This window comes from Nanorana parkeri, unplaced genomic scaffold, assembly GCF_000935625.1.
Source record: "Nanorana parkeri isolate BGI_ZX_2015 unplaced genomic scaffold, ASM93562v1 scaffold106, whole genome shotgun sequence".
Lineage (NCBI taxonomy): Eukaryota > Metazoa > Chordata > Amphibia > Anura > Dicroglossidae > Nanorana > Nanorana parkeri.
Genome location: NW_017306374.1, coordinates 469,377 through 480,906, shown reverse-complemented (window position 1 = coordinate 480,906; position 11,530 = coordinate 469,377). Strand labels below are relative to the sequence as shown.

Below are 11,530 nucleotides of genomic sequence, written 5' to 3'. Positions count from 1 at the left end.
TATATCTCTATCTAGTCTAGTCTAGTCCCGAGTACGGTACTTGGTATCTGAACATCCCTAATATATACTATTGGAACAGAAAAACAGTCTATGAATTCATTCAAGTCACTTCTAAGGCATAGTGTATGAAATCTACCTGAGAGATGCATCCTGGTAACTGAATGCCATCTTCGTTTGCTGTTATATTCCTTCCTCCACCATTTATTGTAGTTTTCAACCAGGTCAAAGAGGCAGCAGGGGTCTAATCTGAGCAAGACTGTGATATAACTATTTATTGGCTGTTTAGTGAGACATCAGAGGGTCTGAGCTTTGTTGGAATTTTACATTGGCTGGTCAGACACTGAAAGGTTGCAGCATATCATGTGTACATACAGCCAACAACATTATTGCTGCTGAACATAAAAAATATTTGCTTAGTCTGATTATAAATTGGCTTGCCTACAAGTTCTAAAGGGTTGTTTTGAAGTGTTATCCAATCAAAATCTCCCTTGCATGATACATCAAAGAATATATTTGACCAAAGGAAGGAAACGCACTATTGAAAGTGATATTAAAGTCGAAAGAGTTTTAAGCCATTTCAGATGCAGATGAAATCGCTTACAATGGACGCTGCTTCTTGTGTGCTAGTAAACTGTGTGGGTCTCCACAGACACAGCAAATCGAGCTACTCCCTTCCCTTCAAGCTAGTAGATAAACATTTGCTGAGGCTGCTTTGTCCCTTTTTAGATCGTGTACTGGACAGGAAGTCCAGGGAAGCTAATCTGAGAGAGTTGGAAGCAGCTGTTCAGAAACATGATGATTGTAAGGTGTTTGAACAAAATTGTAAAGCAATACTTTGCTGGGCAATGTAGAATTGTCTGATCTGGATTCATTACTGAAAAGTTTGAGATTTTAATACTACTTTCAAGTAGTAAGTTACATTTAAAACGGAAGTAAAGTACTTATGCAAAAAAATGCTGACATGTAGGTTTTTATAGCATAAGAGACTGTGTAGTAATCTTTCTGCCATTAAAACTTCTTACTGCCTGGCAATTGGCAATTTATATTCCTCCCCAGGATATGCCCGGGTTTGCTCTACAGTGCAGTCATTCAATAGCCTAGTGAGGGTACTTGTCTAAAGGGAGGCCGGGGATGCCTTTTCTGTGTCTGCTGATGACTTTATCGTGAATTGGGGACTAAGTCCCTTTGATGATACCAGTACAGTTTTCAGACAAGAGGTTCCATTTGCCCTGCAGCCTAACAATGGGGGGAATTTATCAAAACTGGAGGAGAAAAAAATCTGGAGCAGATTTGCACTGCAACCAATCAGCTTCTCTGTCTCATTTTCATATCTTACCTGAGCAAAATGAAGAGAGATGCTGATTGGTTGCCATAGCCAACTGCTCCAGATTCTGTTTTCTCCAGTTTTGATAAATTCCCCCCTGTAAATTCTCGTGTATTTTCTCTGCCAGGAAGCTACAGGTGCCGGGCACATCCTCCCTCAGAGGCCAATGGCTGTGTGCGGGTATACGCTGGACTTGTGTAAACGTGCATGAGTAGAGGAGCACAAATCAATGCAGACTGTCTGTATTCAGAGCTGTGCTCCTGTACGCATGTGCATGTTTAGTCTTCAACTGTCCGAGGGCTAAAAAGAAGGTTTAGGGGGCTGTATGCTGCTTGGGAAACATTAGTGAAACATGCCTGAGATGGACCCCATTCACACCAGGGCGACCGCGTTTCAGCACTTTTTTTTGTGTGTTTTTTATGTGCGTTTAACAGGCATTTTCTGTTCATATGTAACAGCTTGTTTTCAGTTGTCCAATGAAAAGCGGTCTCCGCTGCAGAGACGATAATCGATTTTAAAAAATTTCGATTCATTGAACATGAAAATTGTAATCATTACCAGCCCTAATATATATATATATATTATCTATATCTGCATCTTGAATAATATTTCCTCAGCACTGCTCAGTAAGGGAAAAATCATTGTGTGTACCCTATGGAACAATACATGGCTTGTGAATATATTATACTGTTATTATGGTGATTTTCTGTTTGTCTTCTTGAGTGGCATCTTCTCCCCCGTCTCTTCTTGTGTCTCTACATTCCATGTACAAAGCAGATCTAGTCTTTTCTGAATGTCAAGTAGGAGGAAGGAGCTGGAAATGACTGCCGTCAGACTTTAATTGTATTGTTTTGCAGATGAAAAATCATTTCTTGTATTTTTTTTGTTTTAAGGGTCTGCAGAGCCATCTCCACTGCAAAGAAGCCTTGGATCTTTCAAAATTGCTCACCGTGAGAGCTCATATCACTTACTCGGAGAACATGGACAATCTTCACTTTGATCTTCGCTGGGCGGCTGTCACGGTAGCAAATTCATTTGAAAGTACTCCCATAAAGCCTGTCCCAATTATACCCACCGCCCTAGCCAGGAACCTGAGCAGTCACAATAATATTGCACAGCTTCAAGGAACACACAAATGCGGGTAAGCTTCTTTATTCTGAGTGTTCTTTAATAAAAAATCCAAATAATACTAGTGTCTTTCTACAAATGCTTGTCCTTTGCACTGCGGCGGTAAAGTGTTTTTAAAGCGTCTGTTTCTATTTACCAAACACTCGATGAATTCTAAATTGAATGCATCTGCAGCAAAGTGCCACAGCAAACAAACTTAAAGGGACATGTATTTAGTCACTGTACGTGCACAGCACTAGTTTAGGTTTAAACAGGGGGGTTGTTTATTTTTAACATTGCTAAAATGTCATTAACCTGTTTAGTCCTAAAATTATATATGCAGGTTTATTTGTATAAGCCACATTGCTTCCATTGAAATATTTTGCAGCAAAATGTTGTTCTGGAATTATTTTGCTTCTTGTCCTAGAGTCTGATCCAAAGGCTTATACTCTTCCACTTGTCGGGATGTAAGTTAAGATTCTTGTATAAGCAGTTTAATTTAATGAATAATTTGACAGTTTTCTATATTTTATATTCTGGGTTACTGATCCTTTTCTGTGTTTGTTCTAATCAGCTGGCTGAGTGGGATCACACACATTCACAGTCCACAGGTTTGGGCCAGCTGTCTGCGCTACCTGTTCAGCTCATCAATTAAGGAAAGGTAAGTGTCACTTAGTGGCTTCTTTGTGTGTTTCCGGGTTTAAGGTGTCCGCACATAACAAATGACAGTCGGATGTTATTTCTTGCACAAAGAATCTTCCTGGATGCCAAATACTACCTAACCAGTTGGAATTTTGGGTCCTTTTCTTTTTGGACTTGATATTCATACATTTAATGTGTGTGTGTGTGTGTGTGTGTGTGTGTGTGTTATATATATATATTATATATTTTTTTTTTTTTTTAGGGTAGAGAAAGCGCTACAAAACGCTCAGCGTGAACCAGGCCTTACGCTATTGAGCTGCCGCTGTTAATGTAACTCCTGTGTGCTGGAGTCCCCATGTCCGGCCACCCAGCTACATTCGCTACTTCCTAGGAATCTGTTTCCTGACTTTAGTTCCCCTTTTCAGTATAGAAAAGTTTTTTTTGTTTTTTTTAATCCTCCTTTTTCTAGTTTTTTCATGTGCCAGGTTAAGGCACCCCACTAACAGAGGATGACTTAAATGAATTTTAAAAAGCAAGTGGTAGTTTGCTTTGGTAGATCTCTTTGCCATTGTGTACTGGCATCTACATAGTATGGGCACCTAAAGCCTAGTGGAAAATTCTTGTCCGAACAATGACCGCAACCTACCTCTGCTGAACGTTGCTCTCTTGCAATGCTCTATGCCCCAATACTAGCTGACCAAGTAGCATGTCCCCCACTGGCTGCTGTTTCTCCCACTGACCCTTAAAGTGACATTAAGGGCAAAAGTCTCCCCCCCCCCCTTCCCCACAGTGCTAATGTAAGGACTTACCTTTAAATTATGCCTCTTATTGCGATCTTCTGTCCTGTAGTTTTTAGCTGTCCCTCCAGCGCTGGTGCGGGTTTCCGATCCAGCGCTGACTTCTCTCTCTCTCTTATGTAGTCAACATTGTTGTATTGCAGATATTTTATAATTTAATAAAAATCTAAAGTTTAAAAAAAAATAAAGTTTATGTCAATCTGAACTGCGCATGCGCCCGCCCCAAGATCATTTGTGGCCGCCTGAGAAATTTTCAGATGTTTGGACAGGAGTGCGCAGTGGAGACACAGGTAAGTATTAACCCTTTCAAAAAAGGTTTTTGTTTTTTATTGTTTTGCATATATCTACTGCTTGCTAGCAGTAGATATATGCAAAAACATTGCAAGGGTTTAATAACCCTTTAGTCACTGCAGGACACAGTAACGATGTAGGGGGTTCTCGGGAGGGACTTCACTTGCTGCTTTAGTTGTACCTTGGATGGAAAAACTATCACATGGAAAAATAACAGCTTGTGACTACCGGTGTCTTTCCAGGGTGCTTTCAGAGTCTGGCAGCTTCCTCATTGTTCTCTACTCACTGACCCACAAGGAGCCTGAGTTCTACGAGTGTATTCAAGGTATTGGCCATGATCCGCTTGGCTACCAGTTGCTGGCCTGTGAAGATTCTATCCATCTATTCAAAGTGAGTTTTTACTTCTGCGTCCTTCCTTCCTGTAATCATACGTGTGTAACAGTGCAGTATTTCTGAAGCGTGTATTTATTTCAGAACGTGGAATCCTCCAAACAGTCATCCTTGTTGTTTGAGCTTACCACTGAGAGTCAGAATTCTGAAGCATATCTGCTTAGTGAAGTTTCCAAGACTGTTTCGAATGCTGGGTAAGTTTTCTTCAGTATATACTTAAACAACATGGCTGCCCAGATGATATAACTCCAAACAATGCCTTCTATTACTACTTACCATGATGCTCACAATGTATTTTGTGGCTGCTCCTGTTTTTGTGTATTTCAAACACTTATGTGGGTACTTTTCTTTTCCAGAAAACACCATGCATCTCCCACTAAGTTATCAGTAAGTGACCACGATTCTGGAGTAGAAGATGAGGATTTCTCTCCTAGGCCTTCGCCTCACCCTCATCCTTCATTCCAACAGGTAGGTTATAAACGTAAACTATGGAAGGAGAATAAAGAAATTTAAAACCAGATTACTAGACAGATGGCAGAGACCATGTGCCAAAATCAAGAGACTTTGCCTTCTTGGCTTTCATACAGAAACTCTGGTAAGAACTAGCTGCAACTGAATGAACCTCATCAGATTACCCCAGGACAGCTTCAAAAAGGAAAAACATCCTCTTTTGTATTAAAAATGGAAACAACCCAGCAGCCCAGCCAAGTACAGCTCATCCATAGTGAAGTATGGGACTGTGGCATGCGTGCAGTCAAGAGGACCCAGTGGGGATGATGGCAAAAGCTGTGCAGTGTCGCAAATCCCGACAAAAGCTGTGCTGGGTGGATCCCGACATTACTGTCGAGATCCACCCAGCTGCGCGAGTGACAGCGGGCTCTGCCTATCTAGAGGCAGAGCCAGCTGTAGCCGTCCCCTCCCCCATTTGTTCCTCAACTCAGCGCTGCAGTATCGGGGAGGGGGGAATCCCTGCAGGGAGCAATGACTGACAGTCACCGCTCACTGCAGGGAGACGTTCGGGAAGTGAGCAGATCGGTGCATGTCTCTGCTCTCTTCCCGATCGATAATGCCGACCTGTGACAGCTTCTGTGTCACAGGTCGGCTCTAACTATGAGGATGAGTGGAAATCACTCACCTCATAGTTCTCCTTTTTAAGGTGCCCATACACCTTGCAATTATCGTTCAGAAATAGAACACAATCAGGTTCTCGTAGGATAATTGGCCAGTTGATGGGAAGTGAACAATCAAAATTGTCCGAATTTCCTTGATCGGTCAGGCTGGAAAACTTTTTTTTAGGGCTGTGCAAATTAACGATTAATTTCTCGATTAATCGTTCATCTTTTTGATTTTTTTTTTTTTTAAACTCTCTGCACGAGCGCCAGCCAAGTCATTGGCCTATACACATACAGCGCAGCAATGAAGTCATACAATGAACTAGGATCACACTAATCCAGCACTTTATTATTCTGAGTTGCCCCACGTGAGATTAATAACCTGCTGGATTAGTGTGATCCTAGTTAATTTTATTACTTCATTGCTGTGCTGTATGTGTATAGGCCAATGTAGTTGGATCTGTATGTGCATTATAATCAAAATTAATCGATTAAAAAAAATTTCGATTAATCGAACACAAAAATTTTAATCATTACCAGCCCTACTTTTTTTGAATGGTACAAAAATCGATGGATTAGTGGCGTTTTCGTATGGAAAATCTGAACATGAACACTGCACATGCGCAAACGAAAATGCATTCTGTCAATGGACAAAATTCGTTCAGTTAGTATTGCTAACGAACGATAATCGAAATCCACATTGGTCTGCGCATGATGGGGTTTTCGAGCGGAAATTGAACGACTGTTCGATGAGGGCATGAAATAAATTGAACAATAATAATAAAGGTATATGGGCAGTTTTATAGCGTTTTTGTATATGGTTTTGGTGTTTTCACCTTTTCTGTAAGCTTGCCACGATTTCCCTGACCACCAGAGGACACTGTTCATTGAAGTCTTTTGGAATGACATTGAAAGCAAAGGGTAATCTATGAATTAAAGGTGGCCATGTTTTTGGCAGAAGGTAGTAAACTTGAGATCTATTTTCCTTCAAAGTTACTAAGTCAGAAATAGTCTGCATATAAATATCTGTCTTTACTATGCCAGCTTTTATTTGAAGCAGCTTCTGTAGTTATAGGTCTGAACCATACCTATTTTTCTGTGACTTCTACTATTAAATTGTCACATAAACCATTTTGTATTTTAGTTTTCTTAAGTTTTTTTTAGGCTGCTCATAATATTCAAAAATCTTTATATATTTTTTTGTTTTCAATACAGGTGACTAAAATCCACCCATCTGTCCCTGAACTCTCTTTGGTGTTTGGAAGTGTTGTAGAACCAAAACCTGCAGTACAAAATTTACAGATCAACAATAAAAAGGCTCCTTCGTTGTCCTCGACACCAAAGGTTGTAAACAATCAGTTTATGACCAGTTCATATCCCCATCACGATTCATATGGGAAGGAATCTATGCCAAAACCTTTACCTGTTCCTTTCAAAACTTGCACACCTACAGCCACAAAGCTGTCCAGGGGGAAGTCTTCTGCAGGGGACAAAGCACATTACCACAGCAATGGCCAGCCGAGAAGAAGCTCCACATCATCCTCCACTTCATCCTCCTCACATTCCACACCTCGAACTGGCTCATCACCGGACACATCTGTACATCAGGTCAAAGGCTCATCTGAACTTGACCTAAGATGTAGCGTGAGCGGACCTTGTCCAGAGCCACCACCACTGACCTCTTCGCCTTATTCTAGACAGTCATCCTTGTCTCCCAACCACAATGCGACCTTTCCCCTTCAGACAAGGCCACTTTCTGATGGCCAAAAACCAACGCAGAATTTTAGTACTTGCCGCCATCAGACCAATATCTGCAGCTGTTGTGTTGGTATTGGTCCTGTTCAGTGCCACTCTCCTACCTCCTGGCCAGCTGTGAGTCATATCAGCCACAGGAGCCCGGAGAGCCAATCGGAACCTCTTGGAAATGTAATGCCGTTTTATCAGAATATGCCGTGTCCGAATGCTTGTTGCAGCCCCGTGTTAATGAACTGTGGCAGAACGGCAAGGTGTGCCACTCCTGTAGATGGTGCCAACTCTCCTGGCAGAAGGGACTCTTTGCCGGTAAACTCGTGCAGCTCTAACCCATGCATGGTCATGACACCTCCTTCAATTCCTGGACCCAGTGGCATGTGGGGACTGTCCACAGAGGCCTACCAGTTATTAACAGAACAAGACAAGCAGCTGAAACTTCTGCAAGCTCAGGTTGGTGAGATTATTTTCTTCACAAGAATCCCGGCTTAAATAGCTCAACAGTGGCAACTCCATAAAGAAATGATCGGTCTTCTTTCTCAGCATGGCTCATTTCAGAGACTTCACACCTCTCATATTCCTCCTAGAAGTTAAAGGAGAACTATGAGGTGAGTGCTTTTCACTCACCTCATAGTTCTAGCCGACCTGTGACAATGAAACTGTCGCATGTCGGCTCAGTAGATCGGGAGGTGAGCGAACACATACCGGCGTTCACTCCTCGATCCTGTCACGGCTCTCTGCCGTGACATGGGAGGGACTGGATTCCCTGCTCCGATCCATCAGCGCTTACTGGCGGAACGGACAGGGGAGGGGGCGGGTACAGCTGGCTCTGCCTCTAGAAAGGCAGAGCCAGCTGTCACTCACGCAGCTGGGCGGATCCAGACATAATTGTCGGGATCCCCTCCGGCTGCGGAGTCTCAGTATACTGCGAGCTATAGCTCCCTATATACTGAGCTTAGGGTGACGGGAGGACACTAGTTTGTGTCCTCCCGTTACCCTTAGGAGAACTATGGGGAAAATCCCTAACCCCATAGTTCTCCTTTTAATGACCTTGAGCTGGCAACCCTCCGAAGTGCACTCCTTTTTAACTGGAGAGGCTGTGTAAGGGAAATCTGTATTGGGAAAATATGGTGGCTGCCATTGCTGAAATCTCCTTTTTGAAAATGCTTATGTGTGTTCTGCTTATACACTGGTTTCAGTACTTTGAGTCACTAGCCTAGAATAAGTATTGGGGCCAGGCAACTGTTATTTTTAGGTCAGCAGTAAAGCATACATTTCTTTTTAACTCTTTCATGCAAAAAAGGAATTGTATACATGTTTGTGTGTATATAAGATTAATTGCAAAGAATTTTTTTTTTTTACAGATCCAGCGTTTGCTTGAAGCCCAGGCGTCTCAGGGTGAATTCAAACCTTCCCGCGCAGAAAAAGCAGCAGAATCTGTAGCCACGGAGACTGAGAGTTCTGAGCCCATGCTGAAGACCAGTGTGAGCATTGCAGTCGGCACAGGTAGCATCCTCCTTCCTTTGCACATATTACTGGTCAGTGTACATAACATTTTGGGATACAGCAGGCTGAAGCTGTACATTACGGGGTGTTCTATCAAAGTTTGTGACTGCGTTAGAATGTGTGGTGTGACCGGTGACGTAGTCACACATTTTAACGCAATCGCGCTCACTTTTTCGGCGGTGGAATATGCCATTGGCAAAAGGTGAAGAATTCCAGCGCAGATCGACATCGCATGTGCAGGAAAACCAATCTGCCCTGGAACGGCTGATCGGTCCTCAAATGTCACTCCTATCCGACTTTGTGGCTGCGATCTCACATTCCACAAAGTCGGATAGAAGTGACATTTCAGGACCGATCAGCTGTTCCAGGGCAGATCGGTTCTCCTGCACATAGCATCTGCAAAGCCGAACTGCCCTGGAACAGCTCAGAAAGCGCTGGAATTCTTCACCTTTTGCCGGTCACATATTCCACCGCCGAAAACGTGGGCGTGATGACGTTAAAATGTGTGACCAGTCACACATTCTAAGGCAGTCACAAACTTTGATAGAACACCGTTGGGATTCAGTAGCTTGGCAAAAGTGATTGTCATTTTTGGTGCAGTGGGGCAGGACACGAGCTTCGTCCCCCTGAGTACATTTCTCTCTACCCGAAAATACAGCAGAGCAGAGTTTCTCAACTCTATGGAGTTGCGCTAATATTGCGCAACATAAAAATTTTCAACTACCACCATTTTATTCTATAGGGTCTTGGCATTCAGAAAATATATAATGTTGGGGGGTTTTACGTCATTTTCAGGCCTAAAATGTGGAATATAACATGGGTGCAAAAAATGAAAAAAGGGCCTCAGTCATGAAGGGGTTAAAGCATTTCTATGTGGAGGAATCGGCAACTGCAGCCTCTATAGTTCTCTCATGACAGGTTTCCTTTAGGGCCTGTTCACACCAGCCGCCTTTTTCCAGTGTTGGCCCAACACACAGACAAGGCAATTTGCCTTGTTTTTAACTTGGCTTTGTTGCCGCATTCTATTGGCTGCGCTGTGGCCGATAGAACTTAATGAAATGTCGCTTGTGACCCTTCAATAAAGATCAGACCCTTAAGTGTTAAGGGTTCAGTTTGAAGTCAGGTCAGGATGTAATGCGATTTGTTAGAAGGTAGGTAGGGTTAAGGTGACATTCTCACAGATGCCGTGTGAACAGAATCCAGCGCCCACGTTGACTGGTGGGCCACAATGTTGTTGCTCCCCTAGTGGGCACCTCTCCTGGAAATGCTAGTTGCCTGGCTTTCATGCTTTTCAGAAACTGTGATTCACAGACTGGGAACAACTATGCAGATGAGTACTTCTGATTTTACAAGAGTTGAGCAATGGCCGGCCCATATTTCCCTCAGGAGAGGTGCCCTTTAAAGTGTATGTCTGGGCAAAGAAACATTCAGTATGTCTCTCTAATAAATGCACATTTACATATGTTACCTTTTAACCCTTTCGCTGCCAGAGCCGTTTGTGCACACATAAGAATTACTTAACCCCCCTCCCCCCCAGAATGATATATTTCCTAAAAGCACAGACCCTGTAGAATAAAATGATGGCAGTTGCAAATTTTTATGTTGCATGATTTTAGCACAACTCTTTATCAAACCCAAAATCTCAGCAACAATACATAAATTTTAGTGCTACTCAATTTCGAGTAACTGAATATTGGCCCGAGAATTATTGCTCTCCCTCTGGCACACGTGGCGATGGCGAACATGATGGAGGTGCAGTTGTAATTATTTTGGTCAGCTTCATCCCTGGCTGCACTAGCCGGGGAATGACAGCTCAGAAGCTGGAAGTGATGCAATCAGCGTTTCTCCCGGCTTCATTCAGCAAGGAGGAGATTAGAGAACGGACGTTGCTGGTCATTCGCCCTGCCACCTGATGATGCTGGGGCAGCAGAGCCTGGGAAGCAAGGCAAGGGGGGTTCTGTTTACTGGCAGCGTTTTAGCCACCAGAATCCCTTCCAGTTTAAAGCTGTCAGTTGGCTTCAACCAGGTAAACCGGTCCCTGCTGCTATAGCTGCCAGGAGTCTGTTTACAGAGGCCCGCTGTCAGGGAAATATGTCCTGTGTCGCTGGCAGCCAAAGGGTTAAATACTGCAAGTACAGAAAAATATGTATCTGCCAGAAATCCAGTGAGCTCCTAACTTCCTTGGCACTCTGCTGCACTGAAATCCCAAGCAGTGTTATCAGCCCTGCCTAATTCACCTTTGGACTACAGAACACTTCCCGCTTACGTTATGATGGAGAAAAGGTGTAGCCTAGGGTGACAACACTGCTTGTGCATAGGACTGCAAGTAGGTTACTGCCAGTATCGCCAGGTGAATGTAAGAGGGATAAAAAAAGCCAGAGGGCCTATTTATGCTATGGAGGTTTAGGGCTGCAACAACTAATCGACATAATCGATTATTGAAAAAGTTGTCAACTTTTTCAATAATCGATTAATCGGCTTCCGATCAGTTGGCCCTGTTCACAGCTCCACACGCTGTGCGCCGCACCTCCTCCCCACCTCACGCTCGCCACTGCCAGACGCGCCCGCATCCACGCTCCACACGCCGCACCTCCTCCCCGCCTCACATTTCC

General features: G+C 43.4%; 1 protein-coding gene across 1 annotated transcript in view; it reads left to right on the top strand.

The window, feature by feature from the left end:
- The window catches only part of STIL (SCL/TAL1 interrupting locus), a 35,323-nt gene that overhangs the window by 10,487 nt on the left and 13,306 nt on the right, over window positions 1-11,530 (top strand). Inside the window, exons 8-15 of the mRNA XM_018553014.1 lie at window positions 2,218-2,468; window positions 2,839-2,898; window positions 3,006-3,092; window positions 4,404-4,551; window positions 4,636-4,745; window positions 4,908-5,019; window positions 6,879-7,865; window positions 8,777-8,918. Of these exons, the coding sequence (XP_018408516.1) occupies window positions 2,218-2,468; window positions 2,839-2,898; window positions 3,006-3,092; window positions 4,404-4,551; window positions 4,636-4,745; window positions 4,908-5,019; window positions 6,879-7,865; window positions 8,777-8,918 (1,897 nt within the window). The remainder of the gene's footprint in view (window positions 1-2,217; window positions 2,469-2,838; window positions 2,899-3,005; window positions 3,093-4,403; window positions 4,552-4,635; window positions 4,746-4,907; window positions 5,020-6,878; window positions 7,866-8,776; window positions 8,919-11,530) is intronic.